The following is a 22,241-nucleotide window of genomic DNA, read 5'->3' as shown; positions in this document are numbered from 1 at the left end:
ATGAAAAACTATGTTTCCCTTGATACTTCTTTATGCATTTGTTTTGAAGGTTTTATTTGCTATTTTATAGATGTAATTTCTAGTAATATTCAAAAATGTATCTTATTTACAATGAGTTTAAATAACTATATAGATAAGCTTTGAGTGAAACACACCCTAGAAATGTGTTGTGAGGTGAACTGAGGATACGGTCATAAAGAACTTTTATAACCTGTTAATGCTGTAAAATGATGTAATCTTTGTTAATTTTGAATTGCACTGGATTTCTTTTGCAAATTGAGCAAGCATATCAGGAGAAGCTTGGCAAACTTTACTGCCTGAAGTGAGCTGTCTGAATCACTTAGAGCAAAAGTGACCCTGTTGGTACTTGATAGATGCTCTGGTCAGATATTCAAAGGTGTTTAAGAGTGCAGAGCTTCTAAGAGTAAAAAGCAGAGTGGAGATAAAAATCCTAAATAGCTCTGAGGAACCAGGCCACAACCCCCAGTTTAGTGGAGTGGTAGAAGCATAATTCAGAAAATCTAGGTGCTTGCTTGCAAATGTATTAGAGAGCAACTTGAAAACCGTGAGTTTGTGCCTAGGCTATTATTTTCATTTTAGGTATTACATTAGCTGATTCTATGTTGTTGGTTTTTTTCTTTCCCTACAGGAAATTTTCTTTTCTTTAAAAAATAATCGATTTGTTGTTTACCATCAGTTACACATGTACCTTTGTCTTTCCTCCCAGCAAGCTCAGTACTGTAGGAGAAGTGTCAACATTCCTAAAGAAAATGTTAGCAAACATCAATGGCAGGGATAGATCTTTTTGTAGAGGTATTACTTTTGTTTGTGGATTGAGAGGGACAGGAACTTGCTAACTGTTTCTAGGAGTAAAAGGCAAAGTAGCTGGTCAGCTAATTCTACACTGAGGTGTATAATTTGAGTAATTTAGATACCATGTAAAATCAAATAGTTTTCTATGTCATAATTACATGCAGCCTCTTTCTTAAATAATACCATGTACTTCTGAAGGTTACCAAGCGTAAGTTGATGCTAACTGTCCTATAGCTAAGATTGCCATTTTTTTTGTTTCTAAAATATATATATTGTTTCCATTATTTAAAACAATAGTTCTCTGTTAATTAGATGATTAAAAGATAATGTGGCATAATTCTCTATTTAAAATTTGATTTTTCTCCTAAAGCAAAACTTCAAAACAGCAATTTGTCAGCCTCTTCTGTAAGAAATCTGTCAACTAAAGCTGGTGAAATATAACGTAAGTGCAGTTGAAGGAAAGAGTCTGGTTTCCTGTGAGCCCTCTGCCCTGACCAACAGGGAACTAGTAAGGTTGTTGAGAAAAACTTGTCCTTCTGCAATTTATATATTAATTGGAAATCAATGTATAGGTCAAATTATTCACATGAGAGATTAGGATAGGAGGGGCTATGTATGCTTTGATATAGATTTTTTTTAAGTTTTTAACAATATTTCTTGACTAGTAATAAACACATACACTTCCTTCTTGTCAATTAATCAACTGTGTTTAAAGGTAACCTCCAATAAGAAAGTCTCTTCTCTAAGAAGGAGTTAATGGAGCGTATTTCTAATTTATGTAACATTTGGAATGTATATGCAGTCATTCAGGAAGAGCCAGATACAGGCATTATCTGTTTCATCACAAGCCATTCATGTTATTGGTTGATAACATGCTTCTGTATAAAGTTTTCTCTCTGGTTATCCAAAAGAGCTAGCAGGAAATTTTAGCAGCAGACAACTGTGCCACCCCATACAGTCTGCACAGAAGGAAGAATCACTTTAAAATTAGATGTCAAAAAATACAGCAGAAATAATTTCTACAGAGCCTGTACAGGGATAGATTTCTTACCATCTGCCGCCCGGCAACTTATGGTGAATTCTGGTGAAATTTGTAGGTCAAGAGATGTTTGTTCTGAACAGCCAGCTTTGAGCAAGGTGTCTTCTGCTTCTCTGTTCCTGTAGAGCAAAGCCACCCACATGGTCCCAGAGCTGCTATGGTCCCCCAAGACCATTGCCATACTGCTACACCTCTTCTCCAGGAAGGCAGGGAAACAGTCCAGAAGTACAATTTTCTGTAGAATGCCCCAATCTAATTTAAAAGCTCCAATTCCATGATACAGCCTAAAGTAATTGTTAGCTTATTTCAGTGTGATGACCATGCATTGTGCTGCATCTTCTGTATCCTCCAGCTGCATGTGATGTTGTAGTATTTAAGTGGCTACAGTGTCTACCCAACATCCAGTCATAAAATCTTCTGTCAATAAAAGTATTTCTTAGTATTTATTTGTAAAACAATACTACATTAGTGTTATATTGATGAATTTGAGATAGATGTGCATATAGAGCCACAGTTAAATTTGACATGTTTATATATTATGGATACATTTGACAGCTTATTCTGTCCCTTCACAAGTTACTATATAACCACAGATAAATGAATTATTTTTTTAATGCTCCCTGCAATCATGTAACAGTCACTGGAAATATATGTAAAGATGCTCATATCAAGCAACTCAATGTCAGGGTGAAATCCATCATAAAAACATACGGAATATTGTTTTATGGAATAAAATAGAGACCTTCATTTTTCTATATGTTATAAACTGTTCTTCAGATAATTATGAACTTAGAAACTAGTGTTTACCTCTCCCAATGTTCCCTCATGAATATCTTTCTAAAAGGATTGACTTAAAATGAATACATGGGGGTAGAGACAATTACTGAATGATCCAGAAGATTAGATGAAGCAGGTAAGAGACAGGCAGGAGAGGGTATCCACTGCAGAGGGTCTGGTGACAAAGAGGCTTACTATGTCCATGTTCATGGTATTTCCATGGCTCTACTGGGCTAAATACATTGTGTATCTCAGTATGAATTATACTTGCTAATTCCATTACTTATAGGTCCCTTTTTGAAAGCCCTCACAGCTAATGAATTCAGTGACACAAAGGCCAAAACTTGAATATAGATCACTCTGCCGAAAACCATCAATAGCTGAGGAAACATTAATTGTTACAGCCATGGCTGCTTGCAACCTATTGTACCAATCATCAACAGCTCTTTAATCAAATTCTGTTCACCTCTTAGGTAATCAAAATTTGCAGCCAGACTACTTGTGACTGCCTGGCTTTTTGTAAACCTGGTTGATAGGCTTAAGCTGTGAACTATAATCTCTCCTGCTTTGTCTGAAGTTTAAAATAGTGGTTGTACTGTCCCCTGTGAGTTGCCACAGCTAGAAGTTGCAACTCATGATATTGACTGAACCCACCACTTATGAGCAATGGGAGGAATCATGCATTCTCCTGAAAATATCACCTTTAAGCTGGCTGAGAGCTGTCAGTCTCCACCTCTATCCTTTGCTGCATGATGTTGATTGTACCATCAGCTGCTTGATCTGCTAAACAAACCACTGGAAGCCAGATCTGGTTGTTCAGGTTTTTCTCTCAGTCTCCATCATAATTACAGTCCTGCTTTTCTTCTCCATTTTGTCCTTGACCTCTGTGACTCAACCACCAATGGACCCGTCTTGTGTCAGAACAGATTGTGATTTAAGAGCTGTCCTGTTTCAACTGGCTGGTAGTCGAGAGAATCTGATGGATGTGCCACCTGCAACAAAGGAGATGGAAGGGAGTGAGTAGGATAGTTTCATTTTGAATTTGTCATAGTAACTGCCATAAACACGAGCGTTACACGTCAATGGAATAATGTATTTCATGTAAATAGTATACGAAGAGTGCTATATGAAGAAGTGCTATGGAACAAATCTGTAGTTCAGGCAGCTCAGCAGAGTAAAAGCACCTCAGGAGCTCTAGCTCTTCATTCCTCTCTGGCAATGTTTCTTTTACATGTACATGCATCAGTGTGTTTATATTGGCGAGTGCTTCTACATGGTAACATTTAAAACTTGCATCTTGTCCACAGTGCACAGCAGTATAACCTGAAACGCATTTCTGGTTACAAAGTGCAGCACAGAGAGTGGCATCTTGTAGTGCAGTGTTTATGTCCAAAATTATTCTACTTCAGCAATCAGGCTCCCAAGTTAAAACACTGAGTGATGGAGTTAATTAAGGAATATTGCTATTGTAGCTCTAATAGTCTACAGATATAAGTGCCTCTAAGTAAGGCAACGTCTGTCAGGAAAGGTAATGCCTTTCATTGCACCGACTGATACAGCCGGAGAAAAAAATAGTTAGCTTTGAGCCCCCAAGCCCTTCTTTTGGTTTGGGTATATTAACAGTTCTATCATCAGAAAAAGCAAAAACACTCCCCTGCACACACCAAAAAAAAAAAAAAGAGTATATCAGCCTTTCTTCAAGAATTTTGCAAAGTACGATTGACAAGTTAAGTGTATGGTACAAAGATGCCAGATGCCAGAATTTTTTGAATCTTGAAAGGCAGAATATTATTAAATGCATCCTATCAGCAAAGTTGGAAAGGGTGGCCACATGATAGTTCCCTTGGGATAAGTCACTGCCTTTTCTTCTCTAATGAGTTCCAACCTCTTTTCCTTACCCTGAAAAATTCTCCCACATCTTCCTGCAGCTGAGTCAAGAAAGAGTTTGTTTGCAGAGACACTTTTGAGACATTTCTGGTTTATTTGCCAAAACACTATGAGATCTCCAGTATTTTTTTTCACTGTTATCATGCCACTAATTGATGTTTTGCCAGAAAAAGAGCCCAGCAGTGTTAGCATCCTGACACACAACAGTAATGGCAAATAGAAAAGTCCTGCTAATTAAAATTCCTTATGCTCTCTCTTGCTAGAAGTTGTAAGGCATTTATGTTTCATATCAGTATCATATGCAGGTAATAAAGTCTATTGATCAAAACTATTTGGATTATGAAGATTTTTTAGTAGACTTTAAGTAATCCAGCATTCCTTTGTTAGAAATTAACCAAAAATGTAAATTAACATAATAGGGTAATCCAATCATACTAGTCTACCTAAATAAATATGGACTCCAGAAGGAATTTTAGCTGAGTTTAGCACGGTTTTACAAGAGATTGCATTAAACAGAATTAAAGAAACATAAAACATTCACTTCTGTAAAAACAACATTTTAAAGAGAAACCTGCTAGTTTCCTGTAATTCCTTTTTGCTCTGTTGTTGAAGACTGAATAATTATTTTTTTGTAACATTTCCTAGAATGAGGTCCATTATGAGTGTTTACAAAAGATAATCACTTAGGACTTATGTACAATTTTTTACTTTTAGTCTAAAAAGAGAAAATGAGGTGGGACACAGTCATCATAAGAAGTTCTTACTGTCTGTGTAGCTTATATGCAGAATAGAATTTTTTCCCTACATAGAATATTCAATGTAAATGTTACTTGTGTAACTTGAGTTAAATTATTATAATGTTTCACTTTTAAATATGACTAAAATTGGAAATGCCGAAGAAGAAATAAGTTTCTGTTAGCACTAGGAAATTATTAGAATTCTTATTTTACCAAATCTCTTTTTTGTTAAAATGATCCACAAATTATTAATTAGAAGCTGGTTTTGTGTCTGTGTGCATAATTGTAAGTATTTCAGGATATTGAACATAGATGGTACTGAGAAAATAAAGGAAACATTTAATGGGATCTGTATGAACACATTGGACTGAGTGTTTAAGTATTACATATATCATTTCTTTGACAGCATTACATTATTATAATGTAAATCCAGCTGTATTTTATGCTCAGTGATGGCCAAAGTACATGGCATAAGATCTCAGTTAATTTTTCTTTGGAAGTGAAGTGCCATGTTTTCAGCACAACCTAAACAATGGTAGGTAGGATCCGTTCTACTCTTTGAGTAGCCGTATGAGATGAAATTATACACTTGGCTATTTGAGGGCACACCTGTAGTGGTAAATAAAGGACACAGAGGCCCTTGATGATTCCCAACGCTTATTTGGTCCCTCCCTCAGTCTGTTTGGGGCTGTCCTAACCTGTTCAGCAAGGAAAGTCTGCTGCTGCAGAGGTGAGCTCAAAGCGCTGTGGGTGTGAGTCTGTAGGCTGGGTCGGTCTGTCTGTCTGTCTATCTATCTATCTAGGCTATAAAGCCCAGAAGTGTAATATTGGTGTCTGAGAGTCCCTACGTGTTTTTTACTTAGCAAAATAAACTTTGAGTCCATATGACCTTTATTGATAAGCTTTCATTACATTAGAAACTTTATTTTGCATAAACCATATGCTTTGTAGAATTATTTTGAGATGTTTGTTATTTTATATTCTGGAAGATTTACTGTGCAGTAAGACTGAGGGAAAAAAATATATAGCAAAACAGTAATCTGAAGGGAAAGAGGTTAGATACTTTTATGTCTTAGGGGTCTGACAAAAGTACATAAAGCAAAGGATTTTGCAGGTAGGGTAGGTCAAATAAATGTTGAGCTACATCAGAAGGAGCAAGTATAGAAGACATTATTGAAATGCAACATAAATTTTACATTAATAGAGCAATTTCATGTGCAATTATTTTTTTCATATTCACCTCTCAAAATATATGACAGCAAAAATAACAGGAATTTAGAGATAGGCAAAAATAATTAGGATCTTAATAAGGTCTTTGCATATATAGAAAAATAATTTTAAATTTAGAATGGAAAAGGAAAGGGTATAAAGAATTTTACACAACATCAATAAATATATTTACAGGTAGCAAAGCCAGCACTCTGCAGTGGTAGCACCGACATCTGATTCTTAGTTTGTCTTCTTAGGCCCAGAACATAAATCTCACCGAGTCTTTTCCAGTTCTTCAGTGTCCATTTATAGAGGTTGGGCACAGTGCTCTGGGCAAAATCTTTCAGTTCTGTTAGATGCTTTCAGGCAGATATTCCTGCATGATGCTAATTTACCTGTTCCAGGCCTCAATTTTGATAAATAGCATTATGCTTCTGCATCTCTGTTTGAGAAAAAAAATTACAGATTGGTTTGTAACTAAGCTGTAATTTACCCACAGAACTTTTAAATAAACTAAACTAAGTTCTGTAAACATTTGTTGATATTATGTTCATTAAATAATGGATTGCGAGCTAATTCATACTCAGCTAAAATATGTCTAGTTAAAAAAATAATCCAAACATACCGATAAATAATAAATTTAGGAACTGAAAAAAATAAAATACTGTGAAAGCACTTCAGGTTAGATGCAGACCTTTTAAGGTTCGTTACTTTTTAGTATATTGTCTCTGATATACTTCACTTAGTAACAATACAGGCTATTGTAGTCCTGTCAGTAAATGATAAAACAGTTCAATTACCCTTCTTTCTATGTGTATCCAAAAGTATAGTAAAGTATATTTCAAAAGTGTTAGGAAAGTACTTGAGCAAAGACCTGGCTTATTTTCAAAAATAATTTTTAGTCAGGTGCTAACTAGTTGATAAAGCTGCTTATTTCATTTTTGTCAGTCTATAAAGCAATTTGGCTGCATATTTATGATTACAAAGGTATTTTAGCCTGACTCTTAAGGAAAATGAGTATGTGTTAATGCTGCTCTTGTCCATTGGCCTGTGTCTCCAATAACTTTTGAGCAGAATGGCAGCACTCAACCAAAATGGCAGAGTTAAGGGAAGCCTCTGAGTTAATTAACTTTCTACTTTATGAAAAGCAGGGGCCTAGTGAAAAAAGAAAGATCTGAATTCTTGTATGCCCTGAAGAAAAAAAGCAGTAGCAATAAATTCAGCAGCTGAAGAGCAGCTGTTGAGCACTGTGCCCTGTAAGTGTAGGATTCCAGCTCCGTTACACAGCTGCGATGGAGAATCATGTGTTCAGTATTGATCAAGGGTTATCCAAAAGAATGAGTCAGAATCAAAGAAGAAAGATTAAGGATGGAAGCAGAACTCCTCCCTCCAAACTTCAAAGAAAGGAGAGCAAGTTGAAATCCTTCAAACGAGCAGAATTACAAGGAAAGTTTTTCTTGTTTATAGCTAGCATCAATACAACGGTTTCTTTTTTGGAGTGAGTGGAGGAAGTTTGGGCAGTGTCTCAAAATAGAAAAGCTAACCAAATTAACATTGTTAGTGAAGAACAAAAGCAAAAACCCTACAAATTTTAAAAGGAAAATAAGTTTATGTGGAGTTTGTGGAGTAGATGAGGAGTGTGGAAGATAGAGTAAACCGAAGCAGATCCATTACACAAGAAAGCAGCGGAACGTTGTGTAGATCTTTTCAGGAAACATCACAGTTCTAAATGTGCTCTGCTGAAATGAGGGAATTATTTAAAAATAATTAATTCTCAGGAAAGAATTTAGACTTTTTCTAAACAGCCTCTTCTTTCTGAACAAAAGTGGGCTAAATACAAGAGCAGATGAGAAGGGTAATAATGAGGACCAAGGCCTTCTCTTTTGGCTTAGATGTTCCTCAGATGAAAATCTGATTTGAAGCTAATGGTTGTAAATGTAAAGCTTGAGCTGAAATAACATTCTGTAGTTACATTTTTAGATGAATGAAAACTTATACCATGTCAATGAACACATTGAAAACAAATAACACTGTATTTGCATATCACACATAGACTTTTTATGTAAAAATAAAAAATCTGAACACTATTAGTAACCATTAAAAATAAAACCAGGAGTTTTTTTGGATAGCCTTACGCTGAACAATAGCAATGGGATAAAAATTTATATCTAAGTTAATTTCTGTATCACTCTCATACATTTTGGAAACTTATCTTGTGTAATATCACTTTTTAGGTTTTTCAATGATTTTGTATTAAGTTATTTTACAGACCCTCTTGTTTATTCAGAGTCCTGAAGAATCATAAGTCTGCATATTCAGATGTAATGCTACTTCATATCCCAAGCAACGTTGTTTGTGATATCAAAATAAAATTAATGGAATGTAGAATTAGTTTCAAACAAAACAGCAATAACTTTGTCAAATTAGAAAGTCTGTAAAAGCTAATTGGAAACTCAGGCTGATTCTCAGCATCATGAATTTGCAGTGCTTCACTGAAGTGGGAATCTGATGCCAAAGACTTGTCTTTAAATCACCAAAATACTTCTGAACCTCATATGAGGTTTTCTGTGATGCCTGCAGCTGGACAAAGAGGTGACAAGTGTGATACTTTAAAAGGAATTCCCCAGGAAATCTGATGTGATCATTGTATTGTGGTAAACTGCACTGGGAGATCCACAGTACCCTCCCAACCAGAAATACTTTATGATTCACCAAGCAGAACTATTCTGTTGCATGGAACAAACTAAACAGTGCAGATAAAAGGGGGAAAGGAAACTAAAAGATGCTTTGCTATATAGATTATACAGTTTATTTCCATTTACCTAAGGAAGCAGTCTCCTTGATTGCTTGGCATTTACTGCATAGCTTTCTGTGTACCCTGTAGAGTCTGTGTGTTCTGGATAAGATCAGCAATTTTCTTAGCAGGTCAGTGGCACAACTATTAAAATGCCTTGTCATGGAAATTATAGTATGTATAATAATCCTGCAAATTTTCTGTAGAGTGGATTTAAGATTGATACCACTAAGTAAGGGGATGTAATTGATCAAATACTTGAGGATGCTGGACATTGAATATTATGTCCAAAATTTGGGTAGCATTCAATTCTAAAATAGCAGGATACAGGATTTACTGAGATTAATTATTATATGAAAGTGCCTTAGCAGATTATTTCAGAGCTCTGGACTGTTGACTCCAGTGATTTAATTTACTGAGGTCTCCAATTTTCTAATATGCTTAGAAATGCTTTTCTGATGTATGCAAACTAATATTACAGCGTAAACCTTACTGCAACTGCAAGAATACTGCCTTGATAAAAGATCAATGAAATTAAAAGGATTAAGCCTGGGCCAAATCATGACAGCTTTGCTTACCACAGCATAGAAAAGCTTATGTGGAGCACTAAACAACCTTGTTTCTCCAGTTGGGTTAGATTGTGACTGTCACTGAATAAAAAGAGCTCTTTTCCCATCAGCTGTTCAAGGAGGGAGGAGGCACACTTTAATCTTCCACCTCGAACAACATCATGTCATAGTTTAAAGAATGCACATGTTGTAGATGGATGGCAACAACAGTTCCTTCCAGGGAATTTTTCAGGTTCATCAGAGCTCTGCTCCAGCCGATTTTGTGTAAATTGAGCTGGACGTCTGCTTTTACCTAAAAGGGAGAGCAAGGGTGAATATAGAAATAGGTCACAGCCACGTTTAGCACTGAGGTAATTTAGCTTCAAGAGATTCAGGTTAATATCTCCATGGTTCACCCAGTCTGGCAGAAATTTTAATCGGCATCTTCTTTGCAAATTATTCATTGTTGTTTCTTGAAAAGGAATTTCTTGCCTCAGTTCTTTGTGGTTGTATTTTTTGCTGTGCTGAGAGGCTTTGGAGGCTCTTGTGGGAAGAAGAGAAATCAAGATTTTATTGTCCCTTTAAAGTATTGGTGCATCATCCACATTGTCTTTTGGAGGAGTATTCAAGCTTTGAATTGCAGACTTTGATCTGTTCAGGACACTGATTGACAAAGTCTCAAAGGGTAAAGGAGTCCAGGAAGGCTGGACATACTTCAAGAAGGAAGTATTGAAGTCATGGAACAGATCATCTTGAGTGCCATTACGCATCATATACAGAACGGGTCCAGAGGAGAGCAACGAGGCTGGTGAAGGGACTAGAGGGAAAGTCTTATGAGTAGGGGCTGAGGGAACTAGGGTTGTTTAGCCTGGAGAAGAGGAGAATCAGGGGGGACCTTATCACTCTCTACAACTACCTGAAGGGAGGTTGTAGTCAGGTGGGGTCAGGCTCTTCTCCCATGCAGCTAGTGACATCAAGGTGCTGGAGCATGTCCAAAGAAGGGCAACGAAGCTGGTGAAGAGCCTTGAGAACAAGTCTTACAAGGAGTGGCTGAGAGAACCAGGGCTATTTAGTCTGAAGAAAAGGAGACTGAGGGGAGACCTCATCACCTCCTACAACTACCTGATAGGATGTTGTAAAGAGGTAGGCACTGGTGTTTTCTCACAAGCAACTGCTGACAGAATGAGAGGAAATGGCCTCAAGCTGCGCCAAGGGAGGTTTAAACTAGACATTAGGAAGAACTTTTTCACTGAAAGGGTTGTCAGACATTGGAACATGCTGCCTGGAGAGGTGGGTTGAGTCACCACCCCTGGATGTGTTCAAAAGTCCTCTAGATGTGGCACTTGGGAATATGGCTTAGTGCTGGACTTCGTAGAGTAGGGTTAATGGTTGGACTCCATGATCTTGAAGGTCTTTTCCAACCTAAGTGATTCTATGATTCTAACTCTCTGGCACAGGCTGCAGTGTTTGCAATGTCAGCACCAGCAGGACCCCTGCAGTGACAGTGCCCCTCTTGGGTGCTTACGGGCAGTGCTGAGGGTCCCATAGGAAAGTGACAGAGCCTTGGGTACCCACCACACACATCTTTCACTCCATCTCCTTGATGGCCTGGTCCAGTGGCTGTGACCTTCTTGCCCCTTCATCTGCCTTTAGTTGTCATAAAACCTTTTATCTGGGTATCTGGATCATTAGTGCTTCAGGTCATCACCTTTTCCCAGGTCTCTTGTGTCAAATGCAGCAACAGACTCATAGAAATACGTTAACTTTTTTGGAGAAAGATGTTTCTTAGATGGTAGGAATTACTCAGTTATTTTCTCTCTTGATTGAAAGTGCAAATCTAATTCTTATACTGGATCTATTTCTTTCTGCAACATTCTTAAATGAGAATTTATACCTCATGAAATCAGTTGGTATCTGTGTTGCAATTCATTTGTTCTTTACCCTCTTCCCCAAAAAAAAACTATGATAAATAAGTGTGACATAATATTTTTTTTCCCTTTTTGTTTTTTACTTTTTGTTGACCTACTGAACTACAGTGCTGGGGGGGGTGTGTCTGTATCTGATATTCTCCATTTCAGTAGAGTGTCATATTTAAAATTATTTCTGATGTTGCAACACCATTTTGCAGGCAACTGGGTTAACAACATGAAAAAGCACAATTCTTTAATCCAAATAACTATTACATCATACTCACGCTCTCTTGACCTTTTTGAAATAACCTTCTGTGGGTTTCTTGGCTTTCTCTTTGTTGTTTCAGATATGCCAGGTAGCCCACACAACCAGTTCACCTTCAGACCCCTCCCACCACCGCCTCCCCCACCACACGCATGTACCTGCGCCAGAAAACCTCCTCCAACAGCTGATTCTCTCCAGAGGAGATCGATGACCACCCGCAGCCAGCCCAGTCCTGCTGCCCCGACTCCCCCCACCAGTACACAGGATTCAGTACATCTCCATAACAGCTGGGTCTTGAACAGCAACATCCCACTGGAAACCAGGTACAGACCAACTCCCTGTACACAACATATCTCAAATATTAGGGGGGGGGGGGGGGGGGGGGGAAATGGGGAGGAGGCCTGATGTTGACATGAGATGGTGATGGGGATTTACAAGTTTGTCATTCAGGATATGCCAGCACATTTTAATTTGAGGCCATTATAATTTTAATGTTGTGTAGCCATCTGATGCCTTATTTACTTGATGCATCTAGATCGCTAATGCTCATAGTGGCACATGTTTTGCAAAGTTTTGGAAGACATTGATTTCCTTCAGGTGTGTAGATTGCAAAGGTATTTTAGAGTTGTGTGCAGTTAGGATTTGTGATTGTGAACTTGTCTCACCATTCCACATTCTCCCTGGGCCATTTTGTGATTAGCAAATACAAGTTTTGTTTAATTAGTGTACTCTGGCAGTTCTGGAGTCAGTCGGTGTTCAGGCTTCAGCATTCCTGTGGATAAGAAAGGATTTGAAATAATAGTAAAATAACACTTTCCTTAATATTTATTTAAACACTTTATTGCACATATACACAAATAATATAATTTTATAATAATTTGGTAAAGGAGAAATGATACATGCCCAAGATGCGTGTTGAGCATGGAGAGTTTTAACCCCAGAACCTGGGGGAGGGAGAGTTCATCCTCAGGATCATTCACAATTTACACAAATATTTGAAAGCAAACAGATTCTATATCCAGCAAACCTGAGATCCCATTCCCAAAGTTCTGCCTGCAGAGGTACAAGCACAGCTTCCTCTGACTTTTTGGCCATAAAAGGCATTTTTGCTCCTGGTAAGCCTTAGTTAATTTGACGGCTTTCAACTATAGCTGGGTTTCCTGACTTGGTGCTTCAAAGGAGCCTTTGATTTTCTACAACCTTCCTCCTTTTCACTGAGAACAGAGCTCCAAGAAGTTTTGACTAGGGTTTCCTTTGGGGTTTGGCATTCCGAAACATAGAACCATAGAAGGTGCTTAGCTGTGTGAAAGCTGTTTGGTGAAACACAGGCAGATGTCTGACATCCATCTAATCTGATCCAAAGAATGTCAGGTAATATGCATGGAGATGTTTTCTTTTTCATACGCATATGTCCAAGGGTCAGCTATGACAGTTATCACTGAAACCTCAATTTATTATTTTATAAGAATATTGTTTTTATTATATAGCTTAATTTTAGTATATATCTTTAAGCACCTAAGTGCTGCTAATCAAGTGTCACATAAAGTTTTTCCTCTCCAAAAGGCTTTTGAGATTAAAGATGATTCATTCTGAAATAAAACTTCCCTTATATGTCTTAAGCACAAATCACAAACAGAATCAAGGAGGATGGAACTTTTCTCCAAAAGTGAACACAAACAGAACATTAGTTCGTAAACAGAGCTAAAAGCTTCTGTTTACATAACCTTTATAAAGAAAAATCTCTGTCATTTCTGGTGTAACAAGCTTACATATTCTGTACTTTCCGCTGCATATAAGGCAGATCCCTGAATGTTTTGCACCCATTTTAGGTACCTTCTTGTTTTCTTCAGTTAACACTTAGGTAGATCTTGGTTAGCCTTTCTGAATCCCTATTCAGTATTTTCTCTTCAGACATCCTTGGGGAAAGGAAAATGCTTTGTAATTTTTAGTCTGCTTTGAGTTCAATTCCAATTTTCTGTTATTTACTTATTTTTGGAAATTTGAAACTTCTAGTGTAATACCTAGATATGTATTTATATGTATAACTACATATAATATAACTATATCATATAAATATAACTACATGTATATAATTGGATACTGATGAAAGGAATGCCCAGTGGATTAGGAATTCAGACTGGAAAATACTGTGTGCTAACACACTAGTCTGGGTATTTTCCACATTTCTGCCCTTCAGTGGTTGTTTCAGCTGATTTCATGCACCCTCTGGTAGCTTCCTGCAGCCTTTCATGAAGCTGGCTGAAAGGCTAAATAATCTGAAAGTAGAATCTGCGAGACTGTTTGCAAGATCTATCTGTAGTTTATGTGCAGACAAGTGGATATAGCAGGGAAACATTGTAATAAAAAACATTTGTGATTACCACTTCCCAGAATTCTACAGTACACAACACAGCCTCAGAGAAAAAACAGGCTTGCAGCCTGTTTTTTCTTTAACAGGGAATGATGCAGCTAGAATTGAACAAACACTTTAGCCTAGTATCTGGATTATCTTGTTTTCCTTCTCCATTGATGTTTAGCTGCTCATTAAAAATAATCTTACAAAATAAAGGGAAACGTGTCAATGTCAACTGTACTTTTGTGATAAAGCTGTAATAGTACAAAATCTACGTAGTACGTATATACATGATATGTATAAGCAGATTTTTTTTAATATATAATTTGGAACATTTACAATCAAAAAGAAGACTTAATAACATATTCCCCACTGTAATAACTAGGCAAAAATCAGAATGCATGTGTTCAGCTTTTCTGTCTGACTGTATCTGCTGTTAATCCAGAAGCAGCCCATGTGTACATGATTTATCTACAGCCACATAGTTAGAGAATTTTCAGACAGGAAAAGATTTAGGTGTGTGTTATTGCCAAGGCTGGTTCTCTGACTCCGGGAGTTACTCTCATTATAGGCAACTCAAATAAGAATTAGGAACACTTTAAAACTTTAGAGAACATGTCATAGACTAGATATTGGTGAAGAAACTGGAGAAGAGCTGTACCTGTAGGAGGTGCAACAGCTCAGACTGCTGGCTGACTGTGCTGCAGCCTGCAGTGCTGTAACGTGCCTGTAAATGCAAATGCAGGCTCCATCGGTATGCATGCACACACAGTGTTGAAAGCAAGTTATTAAAATGACTTATGAACATGCAGTAATTTCATTGTCACACAGAAAAATAATTTGTGAGTATTGCCAGAAAAAGATCTGTAAGGATGCCTCATACCACATAAAAACACGGGAAACATTGATTCCCTTTTTTAGGATAATGTTGTTGGGCTCTTACATAAATTGATTTTTTCTTCTCCCCCACAATAAAGTACTTGTAACCTATTGCCTATTCCCTTCCTTTCCACTAAAATAATTGTTTTTTTCAGGTTTCATAGATACTTTGCTCTAATGTTTCAAATCTTATGATTTACAGTGTACGACATTGTCATTATCTCTGACAGCCCCATCTGAACATAACTTCTTTTTATGGAGTATATATTAAATCCTGATGATTCAAAGGAGAGTTTTTCATATTCTCCATGCCCTGTTAGTTGACTCACTGTTTCTTTCAATATCTTGGGGTTTTGTGTTTTGTTTTTTGTTTGCTTTGCTTTGTTTCTGGTGTTCACTATTTATTTTCCAACTTCAGTCAAATTTCCAAATAAGAAGAAAATAAGTGATGTTAAACAGGGATTCTTACCTGACAATATTTCTGATACTCCCTGTAGTCTGATACAGTTCACTTATGGTTAAACCATTGGACACATTTTGGGTAAAGTTTAGATTACTCAAGCATTAGGATTTTTAGGTTTTCCATCTAAATATCAAAACTTACCTAATTTTGGTTTTGTTTCAAAGTGAGGGGGTTTTTTAGTCCTAATTTACACTTCAGTATTTTACGTATTTGCTTGTTCCTTCCTTTTTTTAAATCAAATTTCTTTCTATTTCCTGTAACCCATTTAGCAGTGTTGGCAGTAAGGTTAATGCTGTGCTGAATGGACTGAAATCTCCCTTCACTGCACTGGCAATGAGCCAAGTACTGTGGAAAAAGACAGCTTAATTGAAGCAATCTTATCACCATGGTAATAGCTCCTCTAAGGGGAGACTGAGGTACCAGACCATGAACCTGCAATTCAATTATCATTAATTTATATAAACTCTGAAGTGCTAGAATCATAGGAGAAGTATTTGGGGTTCAAGGCAGTTATCATTTTGAGATGCTATTCAGCAATATTTCAGAGCCCTAAAATTTGATTGTGGCTCTAAAAACTTAAAAACTGAGAGTTTTGGAGTCCAAGAAGTTTATTCAACTCCTCATGTAGATAGACTAATTCCTTTCTGTGATGTAGAGTTATTTAAGGTGCATATTCAAGACTATCTGGATTTCTGTTTTCGTAAAAATATCATCTTGTTTATAATCCTTTTTAGTGTAGGGGACATCTTGGCAACCATCACTCATCAAGAGCTTTATTCAATACTGTCATTTTCTCTTTTTTTAAATCAAGCTTTTAATTACTTGTGCTCTTTAACAAGTACATTGATAGAGCCTTTCAAACCCCAGCAACCTGTACTCTCTGCTTAAGCTGGTGTAGTGCTAAAAGCAGAAATAACTAAAGAAAAACACATACATAAATGCACACACAGTTCAGTGTGAGCTCTTGGAAGGTTTGTCTTTTCTCCTTTGTCTCTTCATTTGAGCATCTTCTGCATATTTCCCCCAGTGGAGAGATACAGAATGCACTTTTGTGCCTTTTTTTTTTCTCCTGTTCAAGGTTTCCATAGCAAAGAGAATGGCTTCTACAGCTTCCAAGGGACTCAGGTGCTGATGATCATAAACCACCAAGAAGGGAGACAATTACTGTTTCAGCTCTGCATTTGATTAGGAACTTTTTTGCAGATGCAGCCTTCATTTATGATCTTCCCTTCAAGTCATGTTGGTCAATATTTGCTATTATGACATTTCACTTGTATTTTGTCATTTTCTACCTAATTAAACAATAAATCTAGCCTATAGAGAGGCTGTATTAAAAACAGACATGTGGCAAGGGTTTTAAATTCAGTCCAAGCCCCATGTGTTTTCACTGCCTAGAAGAAAAGTTCCTAAAAATATTAAAGTCTTCTGAATGACAAAAGATAAATTGAAAACCAGATGTACGACCATGAACTTAAAATAAAAGGTGTAAATATGACCTTAAGTTTCTTAATGCAAGAATGAAAACATCTTTTATGGAAACAAAAGTATAAAAGTTTGTCATCTACAGTGAAGTACAATTTTCATCTTAACAGCAATGGCACTTGAGAGTCCTTCTTTGGAATAATTTGAGATCCAGTCAGTAAGGACAATAAAGCAATTTAAATTGTTCATTGTATTTTTTTTGGGGGGGAAAAGCTCTGTGTGGCCTTCCCTGGAACAGTGGGATAGCATATATGTGAAGGGGTTTTTTTATTACTTTTTGGAGGCTTAGTACAATAACTTGAACAGTCATGATGCAGATACTTCATCATTTTGAATAATGGATTCCTATATAAAGTCATAAATAAAAGTAAAGATGGGTTATTTTATGGCCACCAATAAACCAGCAACCTCTTAGCTTTCTACGGAACATGGTGTTTTCATTTACAAAACCAGAAACAGACTGAATATAAATTTCGAAAGAGAAAGATAATTACAGGTTAATATAAGAAGTCTAGGCTGGGTTGGGAAGCAGACATTGAGTGTAAGATGAAAGGGTCAGAGATAAGAAAAGTACATCTGTATGTGTGATGTTATTGCCCAGAAATGTGTATCCATCTCCTGGACAGCTGCTTCTAGGAAATCTATAATGGAAGGCTATAGATAGGCTTCAGATAGGTAATGTGATACACCTGTTGTCAAGTAAGATGTGTGCTGTTTGTCTCAGCAGCTGTACAGCTTGGCTCTAGACTGTGCATGTGAATGGACTACTTGGATGTAGATGCAAATGCAAGGAACAAAAGTTGGTTAGAATATGCATCGAAACCCACAGGAGGAAATTCATGGCAAAGAGAACTTCTACTTTAGTTATCTCATTTCTTTCTTTGTTTTAAGCCATGCTTCTAACCACAGAATATAAGCAACAAAATTACAGTATTGGTATTTTTATCCTTCTTGCTTCATGGTTCCATAGTACTCAGCAAATACTACATACTCTTCTTCATATACTCTTTGTAAATATTACTGTAAGTACTGTTTTTTTTATTTTCCAGATTAATTTTTTTTTTTTTTTTAAATAGAGCAAAACATTATTCCCCTTATTGCTTTTTTATCCCACAAATCTGTGTACATTGATAAGTTTAGTCAGCTGTTGTTTGAATTGTAGTGGTAAAGAAAAATCTTAAGCCACAGAAAAGCACTTTTGAAAACTACTAGACTGATACCCAGTGACACTGCTACATTAAAATAATAAAGCCCATACTGATCTATACAAGAGTAATTTATGTCCCCGGTGTAGTAGTTTTTATCTTTCTTTTTTTTTCTTTAAATAGCAATGAAACCAGAAGACAGTTGTGTTTTAAACAACTGTTCCACTTTAGAAACTGTTCCTGATTGGTTTTGGCACTGTCCTATATTTATATAATTATTGTCCCAGATTTCTGCCAGGGACTTGAAAGTTTAGTCACCTGGTTAACAGGCTTAGCTTGCCTACAGCAAGAGCAGACAAGTGAGTCACCATCATGTCACTTGTTGTTCTGTACTGAAGGGAAAAGTAAAGGATACAGATTCTTTTTGCATCCTTTCACATCTAGGGTCACAGGGCTCAGTTCTCCAACACAGTGTAAAGTAAACATGAGTGTATAAATGAAAGCAATTCTATGTGAATGATTCAAAAGGCAAGTTCAGCTCAAAGAAGAAATTTTAAGAAAGCAGTTCTATTCCCAAAGACAAATCTCTAGGGGGTTTCAAATTTATTTCAATTATACATGTAAAAATAGAATGATGAAATAAATTAGATAAATAGTTTTCATGGCCATTTCTCTCTCACCCATGAGCATTCTTGCTTCTACAGTTCCTGTACACAAAAAGATAAAACAAAGCAGATAATTAACAGATCATCTTCCATCTATAATCATAAGTAATGTCTTACATGCACATAGTTTTCCTGGGTAGGTTTTCAAGATGAAGATACAGTGCACATATTTTTGTTGTCAAATAAGTGTCTATATACTATATACTTACCTTAGGATAGCTGTCTTGTTTTTTATATTATATAGTTTGCAGAGTATCGTATATGCAGTTTTTCAACAGAGGTCCATATTCTGATTAATATCTAAGTTTAGAAGTTTCCTTTTTTTCCTCTCCCATTTCTGTTACAGAAAAGGATACGCAGAGAATCAGGAAAATGCAAATTTCTGCTTCTTCCCACTATCACAGGAAATGTTATGTGACTTAAAAAGGGTCAGGTGACAATGGGCTTATGGTTAATGTTTGCCAAAGTAGATGGGCAACTGTTATTAGTTCCAAATCTCTTTTGGCTACTGTCTTTATATATTTTCTGGTTATGCCAAAAAAACAGAGTCCTTCTCATGTTTCAGCTACTATGCCTCTTAAAAATTCCCTTTAAACTTCTGCTGACATCTACAATACTTATTTCAATTGCCTACTTAAACACTGATATAGATATGCAGATATGTATGTTATACGCAATTATAGAGTTTAGTAGGAAAGAAACTGACAAAAATAAATTATTAAACGGAAGACTTCTGAGTTTTCCTATCATGTAGCTTTGCAGCAATTTGTAACACTTTAGGTAACTATTTCTTGAATGTGAAACACGAGTACAAAAGTGTTCCTACTTGGTTTATCCAGGAAAAATGCAGACTTATTTTTTGGCCAAAGTATTGCAAGATTTGTGTTTCTGCTAACTCACCTGGCAATTCACTTTCAAGTCTGCTTTTGTTCTTCATTTTTTATCTCTAACAAACCTGTAGTTTTTAATGAAAATGAAAGGAAAACAAGTTATAGATACAAATTAAGGTGGACTTCTAGGCCTGAAGATGCTAGGCACAGGGTAAATACATATGACAGAAGTCATATCAAGCCCTTGACAGAGTTGAGGGATGTTATTACAGTAGTGGGATATAAAAATATTTTCTCAAAATTTAATTAAGGAATTCTGTATGGAATTACTCTGGTTTCTGCCACATAGTGTTATGTTTCTGTCACACATTCAGTTGGGGTGTTCCTTCATGTGTAGCCTTTATAAGAATTCAATTACTATTCCAGGTAGGAAGCCAGAAGTATGTAACAAAATGTCCTGATTGTATGAACTGCACTCTTGGAGTTACATGCCATTCCTCTTGAGGTTGAACAAGAGCACTGTTCTTGGGCCACATGAGACTGCTTCCTTACAGAAAGCAAACTATTCTGGTATCAGCAGGACTAAGAGGTCTAATTTCTAACTTCTGACACCTGAACTCCCAAATAACTCCCTTCCCTTGGTCCTTATCTCTTTACTGGCCTTGCCAGTGTAGCAGGTTTAGCCCTGGCTATCAACCAGCTGATGTGAGTTGTGCTTTGTTAGCCACCATGTACCACGTTGGGTGGCTTCTGGGGGGGCCTAGAGAGGACAAAGGGCTGAGTTCAGAAACAGGATCTCACTGAGGGTTTTAGCTAGTTTTGTTGGTTTATGGAGGCGGTGGGGGGGTGGGAATTCAGGGTCTTGGTGTATGTCCCCCAGTTTTTATGAGTCTGATAGGATCTTTTTCTTCCTGTCTGCTTTGCTTAAGGGGATGCAAATTTCAAATATTTGAGGTTTGTAGAGAGGAACAAATGGACAGATGAGCAAACAGACATTGTGATTACCTTAAGAAAGAGGGAACGTTTTGCAACTGCCTCTATTATATGTGAAATTATTACTGACTCTTTCATATTTATTTATGTATTGGAATTATCAGTGTAATAATATTAAGTGACTTCTGTTTCACAAGCAGTGGCCTTACAGATTGTGTCCTGTATTTCTTTTTTTAAGAAAATTATATCATCTTCCTTATGGATGTTTTTGTGAACATTTAGAATTTCCAGATGGTTTTATTGGTCAGTTTTATAAATTGTCTGATTTCTCTTATATTCTCAGCTTCAAAAAAAAAAAAAAAAACAAAACCCACAACCCTAAGCTTCTCTCTTAGATCGAATATTAAAGCACACATCAGGCTACAGTCACATCTAAACTTTTGAACTGCAATTTTTATTATTTTGCTCTTTTGTGAGAGAGCCTGATATTGTAGAATTGATAGTAACAGTTTAGTGTGTCCTCATGTCCTTTGGGAAGAGTGGTGTGCTCAGACAGATTAGGAGTTGGCTGAGTTTAATGAGAACATAGTCACAGTCTAGCTTTGAACATTTGTCTTGGTGCCACCAGTGTTTTTTCTAGTTCTGTAGAAATGTCTTTGGATATGCGATATACACTCCCATAAATGGAAGGCATGAACAATTGTGATTTTTAACATTTTCTTGACATTACTTCACTGGTGGCTCAGTTCTAGTGTAGCATTGCCTCAGATCTCATTTTTATTACAAATTAGAGCTATGTAAATTCTCTGTGTGAATGGAGTAATCTGCCTGAAAGGGTGGGAGCTGAATGCAGCTTCTGTGCACTCTTCTGCTATTAAAGAAATCCCTCTGCACACTAGCATTTTACCATCTGGCTATGAGGCCACATTTCTAAATCCCTGTGCAAGAGAATGAAATTATTCCTGGCTATTGATTGCAAGGCTGTTAGAGCCTCAATAATAGCTTTCAGTTCAGCATTTCCTTCCCTTTACCTCAGATATCTTTGAGCTGTGCACCATAAAGGACAATCAATATTGCCAATATCAGACCATTTTGCTCTAATTTCCAAAATATTTAAATGAGGTATTATCAAATATATAGGTTTTCATCATTATGTCTTGAAAATGTAAAGCACGTAGAGAACTTTTGACTGTATATATTATTTGTGTACATATATGTGTATGTATATTTGTGTACGTACTCTGTATATGTATATGCTTATATATAGTAACACATTTCTTGTTTTATTGGGTGATTCTGCTTCCCTCAATATCAGTAGGAGTTTTGCCATGACATTCGTTCCTCCTGAAAGTCTAAGTAATTTGTATCTTATTAATTGCTGACTGAAAAGTAAGGCTCCATCTACCTACAAAAGCCTTCACGTGTGACAACAGAGCATTGAAGCCGAAATACCCAACTGTATTCTCATGGCCTGATATGAAGGAAGCAGACTGATACAGTCCTGCAGACACT

At 36.7% G+C, this 22,241-nt stretch overlaps 1 protein-coding gene across 4 annotated transcripts in view; it reads left to right on the top strand.

The window, feature by feature from the left end:
- TENM1 (teneurin transmembrane protein 1) overlaps positions 1–22,241 on the top strand; it is a 314,346-nt gene that overhangs the window by 148,365 nt on the left and 143,740 nt on the right. For all 4 annotated transcript variants that reach the window (XM_051630327.1, XM_051630326.1, XM_051630323.1 and 1 more), the window contains one exon: positions 12,062–12,302. In XM_051630327.1, coding sequence (XP_051486287.1) covers positions 12,062–12,302 — 241 coding nt within the window. The remainder of the gene's footprint in view (positions 1–12,061; positions 12,303–22,241) is intronic.

The sequence above is a fragment of the Apus apus genome, chromosome 12 (genome assembly GCF_020740795.1).
Source record: "Apus apus isolate bApuApu2 chromosome 12, bApuApu2.pri.cur, whole genome shotgun sequence".
In the NCBI taxonomy this organism is placed as follows: domain Eukaryota; kingdom Metazoa; phylum Chordata; class Aves; order Apodiformes; family Apodidae; genus Apus; species Apus apus.
The sequence above is the reverse complement of the archived record's forward strand: the minus strand, read 5'-3'. Positions and strand labels throughout refer to the sequence as shown.